Source organism: Manihot esculenta, chromosome 1 (assembly GCF_001659605.2).
Source record: "Manihot esculenta cultivar AM560-2 chromosome 1, M.esculenta_v8, whole genome shotgun sequence".
Lineage (NCBI taxonomy): Eukaryota > Viridiplantae > Streptophyta > Magnoliopsida > Malpighiales > Euphorbiaceae > Manihot > Manihot esculenta.
The window spans coordinates 33,556,910-33,584,335 of NC_035161.2; the positions used below are offsets into that span (position 1 = coordinate 33,556,910).

At 34.0% G+C, this 27,426-nt stretch overlaps 3 protein-coding genes and 1 long non-coding RNA gene across 11 annotated transcripts; 3 read left to right on the forward strand and 1 right to left on the reverse strand.

The window, feature by feature from the left end:
- The first annotated feature begins 483 nt into the window (after nucleotides 1–483).
- LOC110601869 lies at nucleotides 484–4,729 on the forward strand. The gene is made up of 7 exons (XM_021739249.2): nucleotides 484–871; nucleotides 1,794–2,194; nucleotides 2,286–2,316; nucleotides 2,655–2,728; nucleotides 2,839–3,023; nucleotides 3,581–3,661; nucleotides 4,335–4,729. The coding sequence occupies exons 1-7, from the start codon at nucleotides 706–708 to the stop codon at nucleotides 4,393–4,395; spliced, it is 999 nt and encodes a 332-aa protein (XP_021594941.1). The 5' UTR covers nucleotides 484–705; the 3' UTR covers nucleotides 4,396–4,729.
- A 1,680-nt stretch (nucleotides 4,730–6,409) lies between these two features.
- On the forward strand, nucleotides 6,410–12,251 carry LOC110601885 (RNA demethylase ALKBH9B). The gene is made up of 6 exons (XM_021739272.1): nucleotides 6,410–6,710; nucleotides 6,954–7,547; nucleotides 9,458–9,543; nucleotides 10,704–11,014; nucleotides 11,189–11,260; nucleotides 11,355–12,251. The coding sequence occupies exons 1-6, from the start codon at nucleotides 6,539–6,541 to the stop codon at nucleotides 11,626–11,628; spliced, it is 1,509 nt and encodes a 502-aa protein (XP_021594964.1). The 5' UTR covers nucleotides 6,410–6,538; the 3' UTR covers nucleotides 11,629–12,251.
- A 4,226-nt stretch (nucleotides 12,252–16,477) lies between these two features.
- On the forward strand, nucleotides 16,478–18,294 carry LOC110611794 (protein WUSCHEL). The gene is made up of 3 exons (XM_021752278.2): nucleotides 16,478–17,161; nucleotides 17,253–17,350; nucleotides 17,698–18,294. The coding sequence occupies exons 1-3, from the start codon at nucleotides 16,618–16,620 to the stop codon at nucleotides 18,067–18,069; spliced, it is 1,014 nt and encodes a 337-aa protein (XP_021607970.1). The 5' UTR covers nucleotides 16,478–16,617; the 3' UTR covers nucleotides 18,070–18,294.
- A 4,127-nt stretch (nucleotides 18,295–22,421) lies between these two features.
- Nucleotides 22,422–26,724, reverse strand: LOC110601900. 8 transcript variants are annotated; one of them, XR_002485907.2, is made up of 4 exons: nucleotides 26,231–26,723; nucleotides 24,920–25,600; nucleotides 24,230–24,848; nucleotides 22,422–23,052 (listed from the first exon to the last, which is right to left on the reverse strand). It is a non-coding gene; the product is annotated as an uncharacterized LOC110601900 (long non-coding RNA). The 8 variants fall into 8 exon arrangements; XR_006351372.1 differs by having other exon boundaries at nucleotides 24,230–25,410; nucleotides 25,534–25,639; XR_002485904.2 differs by having other exon boundaries at nucleotides 24,230–25,410; nucleotides 25,534–25,600; nucleotides 26,231–26,722.
- Between the last annotated feature and the right edge of the window lie 702 nt (nucleotides 26,725–27,426).

Consider the following 27,426-nt stretch of genomic DNA (forward strand, 5'->3'; position numbering starts at 1 on the left):
TATAATTTTAATTTATAAAATATAAAATTAATATTTTGCACATACAAAAATTAAAAATTATAGTTTTTCTTAAAAATTAATTTGTATACTTATAATTATAGGTGAAGTCTATTTAAATTGATTTTTATGTATAAAAATTTTTATACTTACAGAATATTAGTTTTATATTTAAAATAACAAATAAGAAAAATAATTGATAAAATCTATAATTTGTCAATTTGTAAAATTAGAATACTAATTTCTTATTTTTTTATTATTAAAGTAATGAATAAAAATAATTTTTTATTAAAAAAATATTGGATATTTTGACTATTAAAAATATATGATATCTAATTAATGGTGGATTCATAGCAACATATAATTTTTATTTGCGAAATGATTATTTTATTAAATGAAAAATTAAATTTAAGGCTCTAAATTACCCTAAATGATGAAATATAAAAATTAATTATTGGTAAAACGATTAAATAAATAATAATTTTAAAGCCAAATCGTAAAGGGCCGGGGGGGCAAGTAAAGAGCGACGGACGTGCGATCCTCAAGTCCAGTTTCAAGCATCGTTTTCTGGCTCGCCGAATCAGAGACCAAACTTCTTTTTCCGTAGCCTGAAAAAGCAGAAATTCAAAAAAACACCAAACTTTTTAACCAAATATCACCGTCAACGATTCACAGAAAGAGGAAGGAGAAGGAATAGAAGCAAACAGAATGGGAGAAGGAAGAGAAGGAGATTGGGAGTGCAGTGGGTGCAAGAACAGGAACTATGCTTTCAGATCCTTCTGCAATAGGTGCAAGCAGCCTCGTCTTCTCGTTGACACCAAAACCCCTGCTGATTCAAAATGGCTCCCTCGCATAGGCGATTGGATCTGCACCGGTTAGTCTCACTACCTTTTTTTTTCGTGTCTCTATAACTATTGGAATTCTATACTTGTGGTGATTGGACTGAATTATTATTGGTATTTTATCTTCTTAATGGGAACAGTAGGGTTTAATTTGTTATTCTGTTTTTGAGATAATTATATATGCTTATTTTTGTTATCATTGTTATTATGGCGCAATAGGTTTTGTTTGGGGGGGTTTAGGGTTTAGCTGGTTTGATTCTACTTTTGTTTCCGCTTTAGGTATTAAATAGTTGCAGCAAGGGGTTTAGTAATTGTATTTAGGGGTGAGCTATTAATCATGCTTATACTGTTGGTTGTTATTCCCGTTACTTACTAATATCTTTGTGAAGATGGATGGGCTTTTGTGTTTCTGAAATAGTTATTGCTGGAGCTTTCTGGACATTTTTCAGAGTTGTATTATGTAGTTAGTTAAGAAAGTTTGCACAAAATACAATCACAGTAGCTAACTGGCTTTGTTAATAACCATTTCCCAAAACCTTTTTATTTGCAAGGTTTTTGATGATCCAGTTGCATGCCCCTTTTTTTTTCACATATTAAATATATTTTAAGAACTATCATCAAAACTCAATCTCGTATTGTGTTGGTAGGCTTAAGTTCTTTTTTCTTGGGGAAGTCTTCAAATTTTGATTTTTGTTTATTTATTTATTGTGTATTTGTTGAGAGCATGATAATTTTTTCCCCTTCTGATTATCATCTTATCTTGCTATTTCTTTGTATATTTTTGGTCAAATTAAAATGAAGAACTTGCTATCAATTAGGTTGAGTGTTTTGTGTTTTTTCACTTTTTATGTGTATTTTGGTATCGTATGGGCTGGTTGGTGTGCGTATACATGGCTTCCTTTCCATCTTCGTGGCTGCATTCTGGGTTGCATGTATATGGCAATGGATCAATAGGTTGCACTAACAACAATTATGCATCAAGAGAAAAGTGCAAAAAATGCGGGCAACCAAAGGAGGTAGCAGCAATGCCAGCAATTGCAATGCCTGGAGCTTCTCTCCCAACTTATTCACATTATTTTGCCAGGGCCCCTGGAGGATTGGAACAAAAGATGAATATTGGATTTGCTGGCAATGGTGCACTCCCGCAGCCACTTCCCTTGGCTTCAACCTGGTCTGCAGGAGGACCTGATAAGTATGGAGTTCAGTCAGCTTCTACTTGGCCTATAGGTGGAAACCAGATTTCCGGACCTCCTTATATAAACACTGTGAATCAACCTCCAACAGTTCCAAAAGGATGGCGAAATGGTGATTGGATGTGTAATTGTGGCTTCCATAATTACTCTTCGCGCGCACAGGTATGGCCATGTTAACTGAGTGTTCTATGAGCTAGAATTCTTTTTCCACTCAGATATATTTGTGTCTGATCTGGTTGTTATGCATTTGCAGTGTAAAAATTGCAATGCTTCTGTGCCACCAGGTATTCTCCCATTCTTTGTTCCATTGTAATTGGTAAAGAATTAGCATAGAACTGTGGCTGCTTTTATTTGTATCTGCTGTTGGAAGGAAAGCGACATTACAATTATTGTTGTTGTTGTTGTTTTTCTTTTCAGTACATAGCTGCAGCAAAGTTGCAATGTCATTAACATTTTTCTACTGTCATTTGTATAGTTTTATAATTAATTAAGTTTCCATCTTGACAATTTTACAGTAATTTTAGTTGTTCTTTTATGGTCAAACACTTGCCTTTCCTTGGAATGTGTTCCTTTCACAATCTTATCTATACCTATTTTTCTTTTCTCCTTTATTGGCGTAAAGCACTTGGAACAAAGCGATTGGCATCTGAAGATTTTACTCAGGACTGGGAGAACAAGAGATTGAATTTAGGAAATGTAAGGAATGATTTTTAACATGTCTTTCTTTTTGTTTTCATATATTATTGCAAGTTCTGGCTTCATAATTACGGTTGCCTTAGGCTCTTATTTTATATTTCTTTCGACAGAACAATCAGACAAATGAAGGACAACAAACATATCCAGTATTCAACCAAGTAGTAGGGAACAGTGGTGATCCAAGACCAGGATCATATGCCACCTATCCCATTGTTAACTCTGGTGCAGCTCCAAATTGGCAGGTGCCAGTGCAGTTCCCACTTCAATTAACAACGCCTGCACTCCTTGGAAAAGGGTAATGCTGATTAAGCTACTCCATATTGTTCAACTTGTCAAATTAGACACACATTATGACAGATAAAGCACATTTAGCTTTTAGCATGTGACTAACTGTGAAGGTCAAGCTTTTTTGTTACTTTTATGTTGTTCTTCTTGAAGCTGATTAAATAATTATTGCTGTGTCAATTTAGTTGGTAATCTTATGAAAAAATGGCCATGACTGGAGCAACAATATAATCTTCTGCTGCAAAGATATTGAAAGCTAGGACTTGTTTAGATAACTCCTGGCATATTAATTGTGGGGGACAAGTGCAAGGTAGTATCCTTTTCTACATAAACCAAATAAAAACTCAGAAGCTGATTAGTAAATTTACTATGGTGATTTAAGTTGTAGGATTAATTGGTTACTCTACATAAGGATGTGAAAGAAATGTTCTAAAACATTTGTCACCAGCTTGGATTGTTTTGGCCTTTTGGAGCATGTTTTGAGGGCTGAGTTCCTATATCTTCTGCATGATATTGCCAATTGCTTCTGTGGTTGATTATTAATACTCTTTCCTCCTTCCTTACCAGAGCAAAGCAATGGCGTAATGGAGATTGGATGTGTACAAATTGCCATAATCATAATTATGCATCTCGATCGCAGTGCAATAGGTTGGTTTCTAAATGGATTTGTTTTACCGCATATTGAAAGCTGGTTGTTATGAATATCATCTAGTTGATCTGTGATTATATTATGTCCTTCAAAACTATTTGCGTTTCAGTTTTTGTATGAAGTGAATTTACGGGAAATTTGACTATATATCACTAATGTAATTAGTCAACATTGTTTGGTGAGAGGAGTTGTTGTAAATCTGCACAACTTTAGTGTTTAATCTTGGATATTTGTTTTTTATACATCATCGGCTGGTGAATGGAATATTCATTATTTTATGCATCCTAAAACCATACCCTCTCCCTCTGGCCTTTCCCTTCAAACCCTTCTGTTTTCTTTCTTTGCATATTCATTTCCTTGCAGTAGGGAAAACTGTGGAAGGCACTATAACTTCTCCAGCAGCTACAATTTTCCATCACCTCTTTGTTTTCCACAGTACTAGTGCGTCCAAATGGTTACGTTGAATCTTCAATGGATTTGTTTGCCAATAATGTTCAATGCAAAAATACTTTGAAATTGCCAGCTAAAATCCATTGTCCATCTTAAAATAAAGGAAGCAAAATAACTTAAGTAGTTGTTTTTTATTATGTCCTTCATTTATCTATTTAAGTGTTCAGATGGGGGGAAATTATACATTGTGCTTTTTGCTGAATGTTGGAAGTTCTACTATAGGTGTAAGACACAGAGAGATGCTGTTGTGCAGGCAACTTCTCAGCCAATGAATGCCGTGTAGCTGTGAATCGGATGGCTTAGATTGCTGTAGCTTCTATTGCCCCTCGAAGTTCTCTTTCATTTTTTGCCGGAAAGTGGAAGTCTTGATGCATCATTCTATTACATACATTAGTCATTGTAGATTAGATTGGCTGATATTTGAATACCAAAGAATGTATTGAAACTTGGTACTTTTGTTTGATAGAAAAGTGTGTCAGTGTGCATGCCATTCCTTCTTGAGAGCTTGTTTCATCTACAGTATTGTAGTTGTCAATTGGTGTATTGATTCATTTAATGTTGATCATTGGAGTAATTGCCATAATTTTATTCCAGTTTTATCGGGGTATTCTGTTTCATTATTGCCTTCAAACATTATATATTCATACATCTGGAAAAGATGCATATTCAGAATTTTTACTGGTGCGGAACTCAACGATGCCTTGAAGCTGTGAGTAAAAAGAAATTCTGAGCTGAAATGCAATGGAAATGGGTAGAAAAGCTGATATTAGTGCAGTACCAGATTAGATTCAATACTGCAAATCACAAAACCTGTGCCCTCGCTAGTTATGCGCTTCGGTTTGTGTTCCTGTTCCTCTTGAACGTCGTTTGAACCTTATCTCTAGAGTCGGAGTTTCTGGATGTTTATGACTGATGGAGCTGGATATGGAGCGGCATTGTTCCAACATTCAAAAACCTCTGATTTTAATCCACTAAAGTGAGTTGACAAGATTTTCTTAAAAATTTTCAAATAACTTTAAAAATTCTCCTTCTTCTAAATGATAAAAAATTATTAAAATTTAAAAACAATGATAAATTTTATTTTATAAAGACACTTTAAAAAATTTTATTTCACTATATTTTCTTCCAAACAAAGTATAAAGGTGTTAGTTCCGGGCTTTCACTATTTTTTGAGCTCATTTGGAATGGCTGAGGATGGAAAATTGAAAAGCAAAATATTTAAGATGTTGTGAACAAAAGAAAATGGGGAAGGAATGAGAAAAATGGTTGAAAATGAGAAATATATTTCTTACGATTTATAGAGAGTGGGAGGAAATTGGTTTGCTAATTGATGATACTATATTCTTTTGTTAAATATACTTGCTACATGCATACTATTAAATGATATATTTGTTTGCTATTCGTTAAAAAATTAGCAGATATGATATTCTTTTTATAGAAAAATTATAATTTATTTTGTTATTGAGGGTAATTAAAAAAAAGTAGATCAACGAATTTTAATGATTAAATTATTTTAAACATAACTCCAATTCTATCTTTTAAATCATGCAAAATGAAATATATTTAAAATGAATTATAATCTCATATATTTGATTTCTTTTTTTTTTACCAAAGCTTTGCTATTGATTTTGACCAAACACAGATAGATATACTCGAGATTTATACGTAGCAAATTCTTATTATTTTTAAAACAAATTTAATTATCTATTATCATTGTAAATTTATAAATTTAATTCAATTAAAATTATTATTTTTTAACTAATCATATAAATTTTTTATGTATATATATTTTAATCAATCAATTAATTAAACAAAAACTTTGACATTGATTTTATATTAAATTTTTGGATTTGGTATTCCTTTAATATGAATAGGAATCCTTGATATCCTCATGCAATTGCCAAATTTATTTAAGATTTTTAATTAATTGTAATTATTACCTAGTAACTAATCGAATCCAAATGACCTGTCATATATTTACCTACTTTTTTTTTTCCTAATTTAATTATTTTTCCTCTTTCTAGCATAGAAATATAGATATATATTTTTAGATAAATTACTTTTGGAATATGATTTATAATAAAATTAAAATTCTGAATTAATATTCTTTATAATATAAAATATAAGAGTATCTTTATTATATATTAAAAAATTATATAAATCTAAGTACATTTTTTTTCTAATTTTATATAATATGTTAATTTTAAAATTGAAACCATATATCTTCAAAATCCATCAATTTTATAAATTAGGAAAATAAGAACTTTTAAAACCATAAGTAGTCTACCCGAACATTAACACAATATACACTCCTTTAAAAACACGGTCGTGCTCTGACTCCATAAACTTCGTGGCAAAGGCCAAAGGGTATCAATAGCCTCTGCCAGCAAAAATCACTTTATCGGACTCGCAATCGTAACTCAGCCATGTCCGATCTCGACCGGGTCAGGAAGGACGATCCTTTCCTCTTGCAGTATCAGCCCTCCGAGCTCCGAATTGCGTCAGAATTCCTCACCACATGGCTCCCTTTTCTCTCCAGAGATCTCTGTCACCACTGTACCCAAGTCCTCTCTGATCGCATCCGCTTTCTCGACCTTGGTATTCTCATTACCCTAATTGTCCTTTAATTGAGGGGGACGGTAGTTTTACTATATTGCAAGTTGATTTCTTCTTTTCTTTTTTCTTTTTTTTTTCTAAAAAAACAAAATTTTGGGAGGAGTGGTTATAATTTAGATGTGAATTGTGAATTTGAGGGATTAAGTGAAAGTAATATTGGGAGTTGTAACAATGATTTTGTTGTGTCTTGATATTCTAGTAACTTATTTATTTTTTAAATTGTAGGACTTGATGCCGAAGCGGAACCTTCACAATCAGATAAAACAATAACGACTGCGGCCCTGAGCAGTGCTGAATCGCATGAGAATTGTTACGATGGTAACTACGATTCGGGAAGTTGGAAAGATGGGGATGGAGATGACGCGAATTCTTTAGGTAGTTGGAAAGATGGAGCGAATGGGTGGTCTGAACCTGTTTCGGAAGCGTCTACTAGTGGAATTCTTGGTGCTGCACCTTTGGTTGAAGCCTCGAGCCATCGGATTTCTTGGGCTGACATGGCACAGGAAGATGAACTTGTGGAGGAGGAACAGAAGGACTTGAATAAGCCGATAGTTAATAGAAGTGCTTTGACTGGGGAGATTAAGGTATTAAAGGAGCTTGAGAAGCCCAAGCTGTCGAGAGATCAAAGAGAGTACATTAGGTTTACTAGTGTGAAGAGGAAGAAGGATTTTATTTGTTTGGAGAGAGTCAGGGGGAGGATTGTTAATATTCTTGAGGGACTTGAACTCCACACTTGTGTTTTCAGCGCTGTAGAGCAGACGAGGATAGTTAATTATGTGCATGAACTTCAGGAGTTGGGGATGAAAGGAGAACTGAAAGGTTAGTTGCTTTCAACTCTATTATAAACCTTTTTTCTTATATATAGTAATGACTTTTGTATCTATCAAAAGGAAACAAAAGGGGATATGCAAATTCTCTAAAACAATTTTTTTTTTCTTCATCTTATGTTGGCGTCTTCTTGATTAAAACCATAGGTATGGGTTTCCTTTTGAGATTGGTTGATATTATTGAACATGAATGTCACCTCATATGTTTTTCTATACATGCCGCCAATTTTGTTAAAATTAAAATTTAAAGTAATGCATGTTTATGTTGCGTAACACTGAAGAATCACAATAGCTCTAATCAATATATGGTTGAGCAGCGTGGGAACATTCTAAATTTATTCCATTATCAAAATTTGTGGTATATTTTATCTGCCAGAAGCCTCTAGATTCATAAAACTCCTGATATATTTAAGGTCATTCCTACCTGAGAAAGGGCCAAAAGGGCGGGGATAGTGAAAAATCAGCACCTTGATGTGATTGTTTTCTCTAGCGAAATCATGGAATGTTTAATATTCTTTTACCCTGTCATTTTCCTTTTTTTCTCCTCCTGCAGTTTATGATAGCTTTTGGTCTCAGTTATGGTGTTTTTGTTTCACTGTAGATCTATATACCAAATGCTTTGGTTTTCTTTTTTCCCTTCTCAACAGAAGGATGGCCTATGTTGGTTTGATTGTTTTCTATCATTGTATAATGACTAGCAGTTAGGCTTGGCTACTGGTCTGGTCTTGTGCCTGGCAGTTCAAGGCCTGACCAGAGGATGAACCAGGACCAGACCAGTTGGTCACTTTTACAGCCCGTTCAGGTTCTGGTCCTTAACAGTTTCAGTTCTGATTTGAAAACAGTTTGGTTCATGTGGCGCGGGCTAAGGCCTTCTTCTTCTTCTTCTTCTTCTCTCTCTCTCTCTCTCTCTCTCTCCTTTTTCTTTTAAAAGCAAAAAAAAAGGACTGGTCTGATTCCAGTTCAGGGATGGGGGAAGGAGGGGACCCGAACTGGCCTCCCTATCGCCGGTCTGGTTCAGGCCCTTGAACCATTAACCCAAGCTGGTTCCCCATTTAATCTGGTTTGCATTGGTCTGCTTTCAGTTTAGGGCTAGTGGAAGGAGGGGACCCAAACTGGCCTCTGTATGGCCAGTCTGGTTCAGCCCTTGAGCTATTGACAGAAGCTAGTTCTTGGTTTAAGCTGGGCTGGTCCAGTCCTGTTCAGGTGCTGAACCTGCCCTGGGTCGGGTCTATTGGCAGTGGCTGAATAATTGAAATGCCACATTGCACCTGCATTTTGAAGTTAACTGTTTTTTTCCCGATTCTCCTGATATTGATGTTTCAGAGACCAATGTAGTCATTGTTTTGCCTACTCATGTGAATTGGCTGTTGTTTACTATAATTTACAGTGCCATCATTTGTTTGGGAATGGGTGAACATGCCATTTTTTTTCCTTAAGATAAAATTTGTTAATAACCAATTTGACATTTTATGTTCTTTCAAGTCCATGAGTTTCAATTAATTTAACTCAACTTGGCGTGTCTCCTTTGACCTAGGGTTATGACTTGTGAGTTTCACATCTAAAAATATAGCACGATTGGATGGGATCATAGAATTATGTTTTGATTGGGAATAGCACGGTTGATGTTGAGCTGAAGGGTAATTATTTATAATCTAAAATTTATATATTCAAGATATATATGGTATGCATGGTTGCTTCGTATTCTTTCATGATATTCCTATCTCACTGTTGATTGAAAAGCAAAATTATGTCATTTTGTTGTTATCCAAAATATTTGTCTTCTCATCATTTTGTGATGTGAATGGATAAAAAATTTCATAGAAGTAGTTTTTTTTTCTTCCATTTGTGTTGATATAGTTCTTACTAATTATAAATATGGAATATTCTGAAATTTGCGTGCAGAAAGAACGTATACAGCCCCACAGAAGTGGATGAGGGGCAAAGGGCGCATAACAATCCAATTTGGTTGTTGTTACAATTATGCACCAGTAAGTCCTGACCCTTTTTAATTTTCAATAAGTTGCTCGTGGTGATTCAATGAATATGGTGGTTAAGAAGTATCTTTGTGAAAGCTAAAGAGCTTGCAATCCTAGTTAGAAGAATTGTATCATCCATGATTCAATATTCAAAAAGCAGATGATTTGAATTGAGCATGTGCAATGATATTGAGCATAATATTAGATGTAACTTGCATTTTGATTCAACTATATGTTCTTTGGATTTTTCAAATAAACTAGATTTGACTCCTTTAGTTGCTCTTTTCATCAATTCCTCCTAGTCCCATTTGTTTCTTTCCTTTCTTTTTAAATCATTTCTCTCTCCCCTACTTTCCCTTTTACCTCCGTCATCTTTTTCTTTGTTTCCTTTCTTTGTTCTTCTTTCCAAGGGAAAAAGAAATAATGCATTTATAAGAAGTGATAATGGAACTTACTAGTAGTCTAGTTCTTATGTTTGATTTTCTTTTGCTATGCAAAGTGATAAAGAATAAGGGGCTAAATACATAATTGAACTCCTGACATTTACACAAAAATCAGTCGACACCTTGACCTGTTTTTTGTACCAATATCTAGATAAAAGTGTAATTATCTAACTCTTGAACTTTATAAAGTATAATTATTAAATCCTTGAACTTTATAAATTGTAACTGTTTAATTCATGAAGATTCAAAGCACATGCGACTCTTGTCCATGTATAGAGGTTAAATAGTTACTCTTGTAAAGATCCAGTGTTAAAAGTTTATGAAAAGCTCAGGGTGCCAATTACCTTTTCGTGTAAAGGTCAAGAGCTAAATTTGTATATTCAACCAAAACTATGGAATTCTACTTTTTTTGTTATGTAAATAGAGCATGTTAGATAATGGAAAAATGTGCTTAATAAGACTAGATCATGGTAGGATTGGGATCCATATTACCTACCTCAAAAGCAATCACCTTTTTGGTCACTTAATTATTCAGTGCTTTCCATTGTCCAATGCATATACTTCTTGTTTTATACGTATAATGTATCAGTTGTAAATTCTAACTGATTTGTGAAGTTGCTTGGAATCTTATGATTCATTTTAATTCTCAGTTTAGAAATTATGGTTTTTATTCATGATTCAGATCTCAATTTGACAACCATGCTTGCAATTTCAATATTCTATTGGCAGGACAAAAATGGCAATCCACCTGGCATCCTCCACAATGAACTAGTTGATCCCATACCTAATCTCTTTAAAGTGATAATTAGAAGGCTGATCAGATGGCATGTTCTCCCTCCAACCTGTGTGCCTGATAGTTGTATTGTTAATATTTACGATGAAGGGGACTGTATACCTCCACATATTGACAACCATGATTTTCTTCGGCCTTTCTGCACGGTGTCATTTGTTAGTGAGTGCAATATAGTATTTGGATCAAACCTAAAGGTTGTTGGTGCTGGACAGTTTGCTGGATCAATTGCAATCCCTCTGCCTGTGGGGTGAGTCTATGTTAATGTGTGACTTGAATCCATTGCCCTTAATTATTTTTCTCATTCTCTCCTAAATCTTTTGCATTATTCAATTGTTGCCTGGTATGCACCTTTGCCCTTTTTTTTTTTTTTTGAAGGAACCAAAATCTTAAGGTCAACATATTCTCTCTCTCTCTTTTCCAGGTCTGTGCTTGTATTAAATGGAAATGCAGCTGATATCTCTAAGCATTGCGTGCCTTCAGTTCCTACAAAGAGGTTTCAATTGAAACTTAATTCTCCCTGTTTGGTTATGATTATTTTTTTAGTTAGACTTCTGTGAACTAATTTTTCTTCTTTCTATTTATGTTAGGATATCTATTACATTTAGAAAAATGGATGAAGCAAAACGGCCTATTGGCTTTGTTCCAGAACCTGATTTGCAGGGAATTGAACCATTAGCATATGACGTGGAAAAAACAAAGAGGTTAGATTCTCCCAAGTCCGAGCCTTATAGGAGAAGGGAGCCAATTGGGATGGAGGGCAAAATGGAAGCTAGAGGATTTGGAGAGAATGGCTCCAAATCAGAACCTCGGTACTCATCTCGGAGTAGGCAACGGTCTGCAAATTGGCGGAGGTTCAGGTGATGGATGAGATCAAACCCTTCTGTTGGGTCCAAGTGTAACTTACAGATGCGAGTGTGCTTAGATTTATTTGTGGGAATATTTTGGTCTTATGCGGAGAAGTTGTTATAAAGGTTCTGAGTGTGAAAGAGCTAAGGGAAAAATATCATTTGGGCATTTATATATCTATTCACCTGTGTAACTGTGTCAAAGGAATTCTTTAGTGGGATGATTGGAATTGAGAACAATATGCTAGGTTATGCTTTTTCTATGGAGTTGTTGGGATAATGATATGCTACAATTTTGTGCGGCTGTATCCTTTCAGAGTATTTGGTCGGGTTCTGCGTGATGTGTGATTTAATTGCTGCTACCCGCTTGATTGGATCTGCTAGTTTGAAGCCTGTGATGGGAGTCGTCTGTTTGAGGCTGCTTGTATGTGAAGGGTTAGATCTTTTGAGATGCCAGTTAATTAATTCATTGTGGGATTGTATTGCCACTGCATCATTAAAACTTTGGGGATGCTTTTGTCTCGTCTATACGCATTTATATTATTAGGGAGATGTGAAAGTTTTGTACAATTCTACTTCTTTTTAGGCTTGTTTGTTTATGGTAAATATGTTAATAATTAGTTAGTTTCTTACCTTCAACTTGCATCTGGCAAATGTTTTCATTTATTTGTATCATAATGGGGCAGAAACAAGTGGAAATGAAACTGCTACGGTAATGCAGTTTTAGAATTAGGTAGTTTAGCCCAGGTAAACAGATGGCCACCATGCAAGAATGATGCGAAAAATTTCGACCTGCGTGGTGGTTTTCGTTCATAAACTTGTGGAGTTCTTTGCTCAAGGATTTGGTTCCATAAGGAAGCCTCAAATCCGTCTTGGGGGACTGACCGTCTTTATCAACTGTTTCTTTTTCAAAAAAAGTCTGCTTGCGATATGTTTAGGCTAGTTTCTTTGTTTTCCTTTTTTTTGTAAAGAAACAGGAGTTATGTTATTTAAATTGGCTTTTTATGCTGTATTAGTTTCATGTCCATGACAATGGGCAAGCATTCCAACATCTTTGAGAGCATGGCCATATTAATCTATTAAAACCTTTGTTTTAAAATTTTAATATATTATTTTATTTTTTAAATTTATATAAACGTATTCAAGTAATTAGTACCTATCAATTTTGTTTAAGCCCGTTGTAAGTACTAATTTTTAACTTAAACATATTTTAAATTTAATTTAATAGAAATCTAAATATATTCGAGCTATTGCGGTTACTATTTAGGTGTATGCAAGGGTGAATGGAGCTTCTTTAAGAGCTTTTAACATCATACCATGGATTAATGTGTTGTTATGAAAGCGTAAACAAGATGTTACAAATAATTGCAGATAATAGGATTAAAACTGAACAATTTGAAAATTGTTTTCGGACTAAATAAACAAAAGAGGAAAGAATAAAAAAAGAGTGGAACAGAAATTAAAAGGGAGTCTGTTAGTATAGAATAATAAAAGAGAGAGAGAGAGAGAGAGAGAGGTAGACAGAGGGTAGGAGAGGGTTAAGAGATATGGAATGATCTTTGGAGATATGGGGGAGAAAATAAGAGCAATGGGATGATTACCCGAAAGAAAAGGAAGTGTACCTCTCAAGCCTCAAGGCTTTACTAGGCCACCCTCCTCATGAGGTAAGCACCCTATCAGTATCACTTTCTGATTCTTTGATGGAAGCCTTTAGCCTTCTCTCTTCTCTTCTCTTCTCTTCTCTTCTCTGCCTCTGCCAAATCAACCTCCTTAAAACTTCATCATCACACGAGAGAATGACTTATATATATCATTTGCCCAAGAAATCAACCACAACCACCTCTCTATTATGTCACCGTTTAACATGATCATTAAATTAAATTTAAAAAAAAAAAAAGAAAAATAGGAAATTGTTTCACTATTAAAACAACAGGAAAGGAATAAAATGATAACAAAAACCCAACTCATAACCCAATGTAAATGCATGATAAGGAAAGCAAAATCTCATGATGGAAGTGTCAAAATCAAACAAATAACACAATCTGAAAAGTTGAGCTTCCCATAGAGAGACTGCAACTGTCAGAATTGTTGAAAAAGGAATGAGACTGTTACAACTTGAATTCAAGGAGATTCAATTAAAAAATAAATATTAACTAATAATGAAATGATGCCACTTTTTCTTTATTCCTCACTTCTTCTGACTAATAAAACACTTGTTTGTTTCCCATCAGAATTTTCACTGCTCTTGCCTGATTGCTTCTTCAGCTTTCCAACTTCTACTACACCACCCAACAGCAAATTTTCCATAACTCTACCTTATAATTTCTTAAACATTTATGGTTTATTATATATATTTAATGAAAATTTAACTTTTAATTTCTTTATTTTCAAAAAAATAGTTAATCAATATATTTTTTAAAAAAATTATTAACTATTTAATTCATGTTTGTTATTACCCATAGTGTTGTATAAGAATATGAATCTAAATAGTAATAAAAAAAAATACGAAAGAGAAGAATAAGGTAACCGCCATTGGCAGTGAGTAATCATTCAAGAAAGCAAGAAAACAACAACAGAACAGAAGAAGAAGAAGAGCCATGGGCTCACAGCTCTCTCAAGTGGGATGAAATTTTGCTGTTAATAATGGATTTAAAACGAAAAATCAGTCTTTTTTAGTAAGATAATAACTAATTGATAATAACTCATTTTATGGATTTAAGTTGGTTTTGCCACTAGGGATATGTTTTCTGAGATTGTACTATAATTTTTTTCTTTATTTTATTAAAACTCCAGTTTTTTTTTTTTTTAAATTTATATATATATATATATATATATATATATATATATATATATATTATTTATTTTGACACTCGGGACACCGAAAAATTATCAAATAAAAATAATTTCAAAATTAAAGTAAAATATAAATAATTCTAAAATTATTAATTTATTTTTAGTTTCATTATCATGAAATTGCCTATCATACATAGGCTTTTAAGATCAGTTATCTTTTTTTTTTATTTCCAAAAAAAATGTGAAGATAAGTTTCTTAAAAACCCTAAAAATAATGAATAATATCTGGAGAAATAAAATTGTGCAGGACAATCATTTTCATCGATCAACAATTGTTTGGATCCAAACACACAAAAAAGTATTCATCACCAGAAAGACCTCAATTTAATATAAGGGTTCATTTCAATTGTTTGGATTTTTTTCTAAAGAAAAAAAAAAAAGGATGAATGTAAAAAAAAAAAAACCCATTTAAGTATTGTAAACTTTGTTTATTATTTATGAAATATATAACTTTTCTTTTTCTTAAAAGAAAAATCTCACTGATTTTATTTTTACAATTCTATGCATCAGCAATTTAACACTAATAGGGCCAACATTTAGTACACAAAACAATTAATTCAATTCAAGTTTTTTTTTTTTTTGTTATACTGATATTTCTATATACTCAAAAATTTAAATTAGACGGTGTACAATAAATTTCATTTGACTACTTAACATGAAATTCGATATTTTTGCTTAAAATGGCTTATAGAAACACCACTAAGAATCTCCCTTTCAAGAATTGTGAATATGAAAAGAAAAGAAAAGAAAAGCAAAAGCAGTGGATATTTTGGAAAGAGAGAAGGGTTTTTGCAAAAACAAATTAAAAGGGTGTAATATTAATGTATCAGGAAATGGAGAAGTATACGTGTGGCACTTATTGTGGTCAGAAAAATTGATTGTAATGTTCCCATGTAAAGCAAGAGTGAGAAGAAACTTTCGGCAGTGAAAATGTGGCTCACTCTTTGAAAGAGTAATAGAGATGACAAAGCCTCATGCAGTATATGGATAGTTTTCGATGGACGTTCATGCATACTTGGGGGAAAGAAAACGCCAGAGAGAATGATGGAGCTATACATGATGGTCTTCTTCTATGCAAGAGCTTCAGAAACCCTTGCGCCTCGCTTTATTGCTCTCTCTTGCATTTACTTCTGGGAGCCTGCTAAGCTACAAAAGATACTGAAATAAGTTTTCTTACACATGGTGCTACATTCATTCAATCTACTTTCTCTCTGAATTAAAAGTGGGTTTATTAGTTTCAACTCAAATATGTGATTATATTAATCCATGGGTTGAGAGGAAAATAAGGATTTCTTGCCAAGTCCAAGCTGTTTCCTTTTATTGAATGTTTAAGCTCACTAGATGTAACATCTTCTTCTTTTACAGTTTCCTCTTTCCCCTTTTTTTTTGAAAAAAAGAAAAAATAAATAAAAGATGTGTACTTGCCAAGGCAGGGTTTGCTTTTACACTGCACATTATAGAATTCAGCGGTCCCCCTAGTCTCCAAGGCCATAGCATACCCAATGAGAAGCTTAAAAATCCCTGGAATTCTTGCAGAGGATATGAGAGCTTGAGATGTAGGGTAATGAAAGCACTAAAACACACAGACTCTAATGGAAAAGATTGTGACATAAAGGTGGCTCCTAGTAACTATGATCAGAAACACCCCTCTATATATCTACACTTGAATAACCCTTAACATATTTCCCTTTGTTTTGGGTCCCATTCAAGGGCAAAATGCCATTTTACAGTTTTGCCCCAGGAATCCCTCTAATGAGTACAAAAGAATATCTTCTAGTCTGGTTTTTTGGCCTGATGGAAGACAGAACCATATCTCCATTAAAAGAATAGCCCTCCTCTCATGACCTCTAAATCACACAACATTTTTTTATGACATTCATTCATTCATTCAGAAGCCTCTCTCTTCTTTCTTTCTTTCTTTCCAATCCAATATATCACTTCTATACATTTCAACTTCTCTCTCTCTCTCTCTCTATCAAGAAAGGCCGAAGACTGCTTAATCATACCTCGTCATGCCTTTTGATCCAAGTAATTCCACTGATACCCTTCCTTTCCAAGCCCTCTTTTGTCCCTTACCTTTTTATGAACCCTTCTCTGTCAACTTCAGTCCTTCTCTCTCAGATATTTCTCTGATATCCTCTTCGTCTCCTCCATGTGCCTCTTCTTACCCTTTAATAACTCATATCCCTCACTCTTTCTAGCTCCATTTCATGCCCTCTTTCTCTCTTTTCTCTCAGTGTACTCTTTCTTAATCTGCTTTGTTGCTTCCCTTTGTTTTCTTCTTCTTTTTCAATCCATCATGGAACCTCAACAACAACAGCAGCAGCAGCAAAACCAACAACAACCAAACGATGACAATAGCAGCGGTGCCAAAGGAAACTTTCTTTGCAGGCAAAGCAGTACTAGGTGGACTCCCACAACTGACCAAATAAGAATATTGAAGGACCTTTACTACAACAGTGGAGTTAGGTCCCCAAGTGCAGAGCAGATTCAGAGGATATCTGCTAGGCTTAGACAGTACGGTAAGATTGAAGGCAAGAATGTCTTTTATTGGTTTCAGAACCATAAAGCTCGTGAGAGGCAGAAGAAAAGGTTCACCACTGATGTCCCCATGCAACAAAGAACTGTTTCGAATGCTTCTAGTTGGAAGCCTGAAGACTATTCCTTCCACAACAAATACCCCAACATTGCTCCTGGTTGGTTTAATCCCTCTTTCTCTTCTCTTTTTTCCTTTTATTTCTTGCCATTTTTTCTTCATTTTTTCATGTGTGTGTCTCTGATTTACAGGGTTTTCTTCTGCATCTCCATCCTCAGCTGCTGGGCTTCCTGTTGGACAGATGGGAAACTATGGGTATGGATCTGTAACCATGGAGAAGAGTTTTAGGGTAAGTGGTAAATAATGACCATAGAAAGTTTTGTGACTTTTGTGTCTTGATAGAGTTATTGATGAAGTTGGTGCACTTATGCTCTTGCCTTTCTACTAATTTTTGCTACTTTTCAAAATGGCAAGAAGACAACATAAAAGTTACCCCTATATGTGTATCTATCTATGTATATCCATGCGAATATATTGTTTCTGAATATTCAAAAAGCATTTTCTTCTTCAAATATCCATAAAAAGGCTGAAACTTGTGGTTTCTTAACTAAAAAACCATGTTTGTACATTGAACCCAAGCCACACTCTATCTCTGAGCTGTAAGAATGAACCCGGTTTCATCTTCTCCTGAACCAGGACTGCTCAATATCAGCTACTGCCAACGGTGGTGTTGGTGGATCCATGAGCCCCAACTGTGGGTGGGTTGGCATTGATCCCTACTGTTCATCCTACTCTCTCTTTGACAAGCAAAAATCAACTAATGAAACCCTAGAAGATGAAGAACAAGATCAAGATCAAGAAGAGGAAGCAACTCCAGGGATTGAAACCCTCCCTCTCTTCCCTACCCAGAGAGAAGACATCAATGGCTTCTGCAACATGAAGCACCACCCCATCTGCTACTCCGAAAACTACTGCTATGGCTCTGACGATGGAAACAACGCTTCGCGTACTTCCCTCGAACTTAGCCTCAACTCTTACAGCAATGGGCAGGCACGGGATTCCATCTAATCTAATCACCCACTTAATACTAATCAAATGTCATTGTAATTACTAGCTTAATTTAGGTATTAGCAGTTAATTATGGGTGCTATGTGCTATTAAGCCTGTGGTGTTTTCTTGCTTTGGCACTTGTTTAGAACTTCAATTAATGCTGTTGTGAGCTTGACGTGTACTGACAGCCAAAGAACTTAGTAGTGTGATGATCTTACCTTAACCTTGTGGGTTTTTCTTTTTTGGCAATAATATTTTTATTTTATTATTATTTAGTTCTACACTTCCAGTATATCATCACAGAATTATCACTTTCGATGTCTGAGATATTCAAACCTAGACAAGGCTTTTAACAAAATTTTGCATTTTAAATCTTTACAAAAAAATAAGTTTTTTTTTTTAAAAAAAAAAAATCATAGAATGAAATCAGTTAATAACAGTGGAAAGAGTCTCACTTCAATCAAACCTTTTTAAGCTGGATAATTTTATTAATAAAATTTATTTTACAACTTATAGAAAAAAAAAAGAAAGAAAAGTAAGGAAAGAAGTTATTGAGTTAATAATTTAGTGGACTACGATTATCATGCATAAATTATTAATGGTGGTTGGAATAATGTATTTAGGGGATGATGGTCTCATCTCATGTTTCTGTTCTGATTTCTGATAGCTTTGCTTTGAGTTGCTCATTGGAGCAGTAAATTAAGGGGGAATTTGCTTTTTTGGTTGTTGATTGTTTGTTGGCCCTCTGATTTCGTGCTGATTGCTTTTTGTTCGTTGTTGTTGCTGCTGGAGTTATGAGGTTTCAGGCGTTAAATCCTAACAATATCTGCAATTAAAGTAAAAACAAATAATAATCAATGTTGTAGAATATCCATTAATTTACTACTGGGATACAGGAGTCACGTTCTTCACTTAAGAAAAGATCAAACTCACCATAAAGAAGAAGATCATGATCAAACGGTGCATGCATACGCTTTGTGTAGATGGTTTTCCTGTCACCTTCGCTAAATAAATATGTAATTATAAATGAAAGACGGAGAGGAACTTTCAAAGGCAGCATTGAAGATGTTTGAAAAATCTGGCAAAGCGTGGAGTTGTGATTTGAAGACAGAGATTTTGAGTGGGTCCCTTTGAAGATGAGTAATCAAATCAGTAATGGAGCTGTCCTACAATTTACGGAGCTTAAGCTATAGCTGCTAAATAGGGTTTTCTTGATGCATATGTGATAATGAAAATGTGGAACGTGAAGCTCCTGTGAAATTGATTTCTTTTTCAGTGAATCAGGAAAGCTCCTGCTAATATTTTTAGGGTTTTCATTCCTTCATTTCAATGATTGAAATTTGACATTAAGCCTGCTAAAACCTTTTATCTTTCTATTTATCTCTGGTTTGAAAATAACAAGTTTATATATGTTATAGTTATGTATTAATTATTATGGTAAAAAAAATTATGTAATTATATATAAAGTTTAGGAAAATATGTAATTATTTACATATTGCACTTTTGGGTTTGTTGCACTTACGTATATTAAGGAAGTCTCGTTAATGAGTTAAACTCATTGATTCTCACGCTTAGTTATTGAAGCCTCACTCGCAGCATTTTCAATACGAGGTTGCATCCATGACACTCTCAAACCTCTCAACGACATACATGTCAATACAAGTAGAAACAATTACAGCTCATTTCTTAGTAAAGCAGAGTTTATTTTGAATATAACTGCAGTCTCTTTAATAAAAGAATAAAATTTGATAATTGGGAAATCAAACTCGTAAAAGATCATGAAATCAAGCAGTGACACTAAAAATGAAATATGTTTAGCGGATATCTCACATGAATAAAAATCATTAGTCATTACCATCTTTATATATTGAGCTTTAACATAATAATTTCGATCTCATTGCCTACAATCTTAAAATCAACTCTAACTACTATTATCACTATCAACTGAATTACATTATTACTACTTATTCATTATTGGTTTTTTCTTTAATATCCATTTTAAGTAGAAAGTATGAAATTGAATAGAATTTTAGAAAGTGGTGCGAAATTAAAACGAACATATTCTAAAACAAAAGCATGTGAAGATTGAGAATAATATAAAAATTGAAAGAAGGTACACTACAATCTCGGAGGAAAGGGAGAGAGAGAGAGAGGGTAGGGCATTACTTTCACAGTTTTAAGGTATAGTGTATAGTCTATAACATTAACCCTAAAAATTCCCACTAATCATTACCCTATCTCTCATTTTCCATTTCTACACTACAACCTACTCCTTTCTTCCCGCGTATTTTGCGGCTTCACCTTCACCCTTTACAGTTCTCTTCTCTCTTCTTTATATTTTGGAGTTTGAGCCCCTTCCGTATCATGTAAATAATAATTAAATGCTTTGCTTTCCTTTTTATTTTTCTGAAATTATTTTAATTAGGAAGAGGGCAACTTCTTCTCTAACAATTTTTTTTTTCTAAATGTAATTCAGAGTTTCTGGCCTTTCTTGACTCTGGTTAATTATTCGTGGAAAATTTCTTATATGTAAAAAATATTTTTCATGGAATTACAAAGACAAACCAATAACTATTTATTTGTCTTCAAATTTTCTTGACCCACACTATGACGAGATTCATATGATGGAAAAGGCCTCCGTGGATCAACAAGATTTTGGATAATGGATGCATTCCTTTATTTGGTTTGACAAAATTTTACATAGTTTATGGCAATGAGAGTGACCCTAATGTTATGTGGGGCCTTCAGCTTTTGGTAGATAAAGGAGAAATAGGAAACTATAGACAATACTTCTGTTCCTGGTTGCCGGACTATAAAGAGATTTAGCTGTGGATCCAACCAGATCTTCAAAGCTTTTTCAGGCTTCAACTACGTAATGTCCTATACCAGTAATGTGAGGCATGACATGGGATCATGATTTTCAGCCAATTTCATGAAAAAAGAGTCCTAAGGGCTCAATCCTAGTTTGTTTTCTTGCTATTTTGGTCAGTAACTGCTATTTTCAAACTTCTGCCATTGTATACGCATGTTTGTTGTACATAAATTGCTTTATATATACTAGACAATGAGTGAATGCCTCTTCTTATCCCCTTTCATCTTAGCTCAAAATACTTTTCAATATTTGGCTTTTCAACAAATGATCTATTACTCATAAAAGCCTTCTGTTTACAGAACAGCAAGATAACAAATTTTCCACACAGGCTAACCATTCTTAATTTTGGTTCAAGAATTTAAAACATAAACTAGTTATTACATATAATATACCACTAACTATACCACCTCAGTTTTAACATTATTGGATAAAATACCTACCTCATATTTTTGTAGAGAAGTCTCTCTTGTAATATAGATGTTCCATATCTCCTCAACGAAGTTTCTCAGTACTCCTCTTCCCTATACTTGGAAGCTCTTCATAGCACCTCAATTTTTGCATTTTAGCAGCTTCTGTGGATTAGAAACCTATTTCAACTATGCTTCCCAGTATTAGCATAGAAACTTTAACTGTGGCTATTCCCAGAATTGAGAAACAGAAATTAGAAAAGAACAAGAAGAGAAGAAAGCAGAAGAGAAAGGATTAAGAGAAGAAGATTGGTATTTTATTGATAAAAAACAGGATGTCAATACAAGACTTCTCTCTTCTTTTAATACTAACACTCTCTCAAATTCAATAACTTCCATTAACAACTCAGCTCAGCAGTTACAACTCTTAACAGTTTCCCTCCGAAACTCATCAACAGAGACTAACTTTGCCTCCAAGTTTTTATTGACTTCTTACCTCAGTTGGACTCTTGGATTGACCAACCTGCCCCATCCTTATTCTTATATCATTGAGAGCTTGCATTCGATTATATGCATATAATGTGCAAAAATTCTAGGTAATTATGAAAGCCAATCAGAACAAAACCTTGTGTCATTAGGTGATCAAGGTTAAACACAAAACTGTTCTTGTGATTTCTTCCATGGCCACAACTTAAAGCCGCAACAAAATATAGAAAATTCCAAGTTTTTGCTCCCATAGCATCACATATGCTCAACACAATCCCCAGGAAATTAAGCAAAATACATTATTCCTACATATAACCCCTACATAAAACTAGTTAATTTGGTCGAGTTTCCATGTTGTGATTTGGAGATACATGGCAGCTGTGACATAACCCATTGGGAGAGGGGCAATGGATAGATAAAAAGTCATTGCGAAGTTTCCGAAACAACCTTGAGTGGTCAAGATGCACACTGACTCGATGCACTAAGCTCTATTCTATGATCACAAATGTAAGTAAAGAACAGCTACTCATATACACAAATGCCTGAGTTTGATAAATCTACAGATAACATGCAAGTGAGCTTCAGGGAAAAAGGAAATATTACTGTTTAGTCAACTAAGCACTGTCATTAACAGAATCAATCCTTGACATTAGCGATCAGTGTGCCTATAGACAGGAATCCAGATGCTAATCAGAAGTTGTGGTAGAAGGTGTGATATTGTATTCCAACAGAAAACATCGTATAACTAATAACTATATGATCAAAACATTGTACAAATGTTTCAATACCTGAGCCTTGACATACTACCTTAGGGCCACCCCACTGATATGATGTTTACCCTACATAGGTCAGCACGCAACTGGATCATCTACAACCTTAACATACAAATGCTTAAGTTAATAGATAAATTCTGTACAAAGCATAGCTGCCTGTCCGTTGGGTGGATACCAACTACTTTAGAAGAGGCAAGAGAGTACAAAGAAGAGTTGGCAGCAACTCCAAAGTCCACCAATAAGTTCATTGTAGCAATAGGGAACCTCGGGACCGCTTGATGCTTAGAAATATTTTGGGGGCCTAACAGGGGTAATTATACATCCTTCCAACATGAGCTGCCAATTTAGACAAGTCTAGAATCCAAAATGATAGTTCAGAAGACTCAGTCGCAAACAGAAGACTCCCAGGGGCCCATCATGTTATAACATGAGGCTCAGTTTCATAAGTCATCCAACTTGCAACCTGCATGGTGCAGAAAACATGTTACCCGTCTACTAACAAGCAATAAAAATAATTAATAAATATAATAAAATAATAAATCAAGACAGATGAAAGTTGTCCACATTTGATATTTTAGGTGTAAATCAAAAGCTGTACCATTCTCATGTAGAATATCAACGGGACTGAGCAGTTAGTTTGACTAGAAGACAATGAAATCACATCTAGTTTATATTGCTAGTATTGGAAGGGATTGAGAAATCTGATGTACGTTCTGACTAAACTTACAAGTTTCTGCTTTCTCAACTAGAAAGGAAACAATCTCAATGATATTCCACACCTGTGCTCTTCCCCATGAAGGGCCTGAACTCTAAATGTCTACACTGCTTGTTTCAAGATGGCACAACTAAATTAATTTACATATGCTTCTTCCAAAATCCAAACCCTCACACAACAGGGTATCTTAAGAAATTTTAAGTTAAAATTCAACATAAATCACATCAAACAAAAGAATTGATAATCTATTTAATCCTTGATTCATGCATTGTACGCCCATTAATTCTTGGAAATAAGATATCAAAGGCAAAAAAGCTCTTTAACTTTTCAAGTACTTGCTATCATGCCGAGCAAATGAAATATTTTTTATTAAGCCCCTAAACAAATCAATTTGGTCTTGTTGAATAATTCAACAGCAACAAACATATAATGGCCTAAATACATGCAAATTGAAAGGACACAATAACCAATGTAACCTTAAGAAGCACCAGGACTCAACCTTAGGTAATTAATTCTCAAAAGTCAAAACACTAGGTTATAGGCATAAAAACTATATTCTGTCTGACAAAATTGTTTTAGTATACAGGCATCAGCAATTGACATAGCAGAATTCAAAAACTCAAAAAGTGTTGGTATTCAAGCAATATCCATTTGTTACTGTTAAATCTGTATCCAACAATGTCAGACTTAGTTAAGAGGCTCCACAAAATAAATTCAGTTGGAAGGCACAATAGCAAGAGCTTGAAAATTTCAGCTCCTTTTGAATGTGTTGGAAATGTCAAGTGCATATTCCCCCAAAACTCTACGCGACTGATATACTGTTAACAATTTAAGGGATGCTATATATTAGCTCATTCTGAAATGGAAAATATGACGGTGTAAAGAGAGATAGTGTTAGGGTGCAAGAGAAAGTGGTTTATCGTACTTCTTTCCCACTCCTTACAATGGACACGACCATCACCTGAACCTGTCAAGATATCAGAAGCAATAGAGTTATTAGGAGTAAAAACAGGTAGGCTTCTCTAAAACCAAAGAAAATTTGGGCTCCATAGTAAGTGAAATGCCACTTCACTTGTAGGAATGGGCCCATTGAATACTTATCTTATGCCAGGTATTGCAAGAATACATATATTCCATTCTCTAAGAGTGCTCTTCATTCCAAGCCACAAATGATTAATGAAACCCAAGAGATTGTTCCATATAGGTTCACCCAAAACGCATCCATTTCAAAACCACAGCAATGCCTCTCCACCAAAAAAAAAAGCAGAAGAAAAAAAAATGAAAAGGAGAGAGGATCAGTCATTTGGTCATGCACCTAAAGAAAAATTAAGGTCCAATCGGACACATCATCATTTGAACAAACATATTTAAAGGCATCAACCAACTAAAGAGGAAGAAAATAAGCCAAAAATATTCAAATTACTGTCCTCCAAGTGAACTGATGGCAGATGCAATACCTGATAGACAAACAATCCCTCAGGGCTGAAAGATGCCCCCCCATAATGTAGAAGTCATTGAAAATGGCTTGCATTATATGTGAATAACTAATATAAAAGAGAACATAGAAGCATGTTAAAGGAAGTTTTAGGTGAAAGTTTTTAAGCACTGGACTTACAAATGTTCCCCAAAATGAATCAAGGACATGAGTGCCCATCCATAGTTGTCAAGAGCATAAGTCTCCCGTCATTGCATTGGATACATCCCCTTGAACAGGAAAGATGTCAAAAGAGCCCTAAAACGAATTGCTTTTCAACAATTAAGTACATGCCAAATAGCAGTGAAGGGATGGAAAAACTTTGTAGTACTTAGCCCTCCATACTTCATTAGATCTATAGTCTGACCTTTTTACACTTGCTAATGTCAAACAATCTTATGTATTCCCCCCCCCAAAAAAAAAAAAAAAAAAAAACCAACGAAAAGAAAATGGCAATTGCAAATATTAGCCGTTTAGCCCTTGATCACCATATGCTGTAGCAGGATTGCCTTGCATATAATAAAGCTTGTTTTCTGGGGTGAGTGTCTATGTCAAAATATTAACCTTACCCTTTTCAGCCCGTTGATCCCAAAGCAGAATAATTCAGTCTAGGAACCAGAGATAAAGCATTCCTTAGGAGACCACAAACTCAGTCAGACAACCCTTTGAATAAATTCATGAAATGTCACTTCTAGACATAAATAAGGATAATGTTTACATCAAAGTGGAACTGAAGGTCAGTTCTAGGAAAATACCTGTCATGATGACCTTTAAAATACCACAAGTACTTGTTATCATTCAATGAGAAAAGTCGCAGGGATTCTGAAACAATGGAACCATATAAATAATCTAAACACATTCCTGGTTTACAAGAAAAAGAATTCAAATGAATTCTAGAAAAATAATGCATGATTTCATCTTTGATGAAAACTTTTTAAGTTAAAAAGAATTGAATTCTTTTATTCTAAGATAATTGCAGGAAAATAAATAATCTGAATTGAATTCTTACAAAATTCAAACGAGGGATTGAGATGATGCATGCATAAATGAATTATTTGTTTTTAACAAATAAAACAAATTATCCTAACAACAAAATATTACAATGCAAAGGTCATTCTGACAAACCTACCGTCCCTGTACCATCCATTTTTTGAGGAGTACATAATAGTTGTAGGATAAGAAGTAAAGCAAACCAGATCAACCCCATACCTTTTGCTATTGATGGCTCAGTAACTCATGGCAATAGATTAGAACATATACAGCAATTACAGTAAAGTACAAAGATAAATATGCCAGTTTATATGAATACAAATAACTCCACTCAAGCAGCAATTTCACTACTTCCAAGTTCATAGAAGGATTAAACAGTTCCGTGGCTTAACAGCTTCGCGTATCACATATGTGGTGAACATAGGCAAAAATGTACTGTGCAAAAAAAGAACTTAGACCCACATGAGGAAGCGGTGCAGATATCTCGGTGGGTGAGCAGCTGGGAATTACATTTTTTCCAAACCTGAATTTCATGCTTAGACAAATTAATTCTGCAGCCACTTTGTTAAATGAAAGAGGTTGCTGAATCTCGCATCTCAGCACAGGGTGATTGGGTGTTTGTGTGTCTCGTATCCTTCATCTCAACTTTGTATTGGTCCTTCTTCAATGTTGATAGCCCACACCACCTCTGTTCTTTTATTTTGCGGCAGAAGTGTGGAATTTTGCTCAAGACTCCAACTTGGTTGATTTGATCCTTTGATTAGATCCTTTCGGGAGTGGATATGTTAATTATTTGTTGGGCCTAGTAGGGATTTGCTGATCCCTTGGATGGAGGCTTGAATTTGGGTTACTGTTGTGTTTGGTCGTACATGGGTGGAAATATTTATTTGCTGATGTGCTTGGTCTCTTCATTTTCTGGCTTTGCAAGGTGGAAACATGAGGCTTACGTTGCACCGGCAACATCATATAGGCGGATAGATTCATCAAAACCGGCAGTTATTAGATTTTTTTTTTTTCCAAAGGTAAATATTCATAATATAAAAATCAACCCATAACAAATAGGAAGATTTAGGATTTAGTTAATAGATATTTTTATTATTAATAAATTAATTTTTATATTTTTAAAAATATATTAAAACATTCTTCATTTTTTATCCGTTAATAAAATAGTTATTCTTTTCATTTATTTTTTAATTTCATTTCAATTTTTCCTTTTATAAAATAATTCTTCTTCTTTTTCTTTTTCTTCATCATCATTTTCTTCCTCTTCTTGTGTTTGTTTTTTCCTCCATCATTATTATTTTTTCCTTCTTTTTTCTTCCTTCTTTTTGTAGGAGGAGTAAGAGAAGAAGCATAGACTATTTCATTAACGAAAATAAATAATAAGAATATTTTAATAGATATGAGAAAAAATATAAATTATTTTGTTGATGGAAATAAATAATAAAAACGTTTTAATAGATATGATAAAATATAAAAACGTTTTAATAGATTTTTAAAAATATAGAGAATAAATATTTCATTGATAAAAATAAACGATAATAACGTTTTAATAGATATAAAAAAAGATAGATAGTATTTTATTGATGAAAATAAACAATAATAATATTTTAATAAATTTTTAAAAATATTAAAATAAACTTGTTAATAATAGCAAT

Excerpts from the sequence above, each read along its gene's own strand:
- LOC110611794 (XM_021752278.2), top strand. The coding sequence starts at position 16,618 with ATGTGCCTCTTCTTACCCTTTAATAACTCATATCCCTCACTCTTTCTA. Across the intron at positions 17,162-17,252 it reads ATACCCCAACATTGCTCCTG|GGTTTTCTTCTGCATCTCCA; the intron begins GTTGGTTTAATC and ends TCTGATTTACAG. Across the intron at positions 17,351-17,697 it reads CCATGGAGAAGAGTTTTAGG|GACTGCTCAATATCAGCTAC; the intron begins GTAAGTGGTAAA and ends CTCCTGAACCAG.
- LOC110601869 (XM_021739249.2), top strand. The coding sequence starts at position 706 with ATGGGAGAAGGAAGAGAAGGAGATTGGGAGTGCAGTGGGTGCAAGAAC. Across the intron at positions 2,195-2,285 it reads ATTACTCTTCGCGCGCACAG|TGTAAAAATTGCAATGCTTC; the intron begins GTATGGCCATGT and ends ATGCATTTGCAG. Across the intron at positions 2,317-2,654 it reads CAATGCTTCTGTGCCACCAG|CACTTGGAACAAAGCGATTG; the intron begins GTATTCTCCCAT and ends ATTGGCGTAAAG.
- LOC110601885 (XM_021739272.1), top strand. The coding sequence starts at position 6,539 with ATGTCCGATCTCGACCGGGTCAGGAAGGACGATCCTTTCCTCTTGCAG. Across the intron at positions 9,544-10,703 it reads GTTGTTACAATTATGCACCA|GACAAAAATGGCAATCCACC; the intron begins GTAAGTCCTGAC and ends TTCTATTGGCAG. Across the intron at positions 11,015-11,188 it reads GCAATCCCTCTGCCTGTGGG|GTCTGTGCTTGTATTAAATG; the intron begins GTGAGTCTATGT and ends TCTCTTTTCCAG.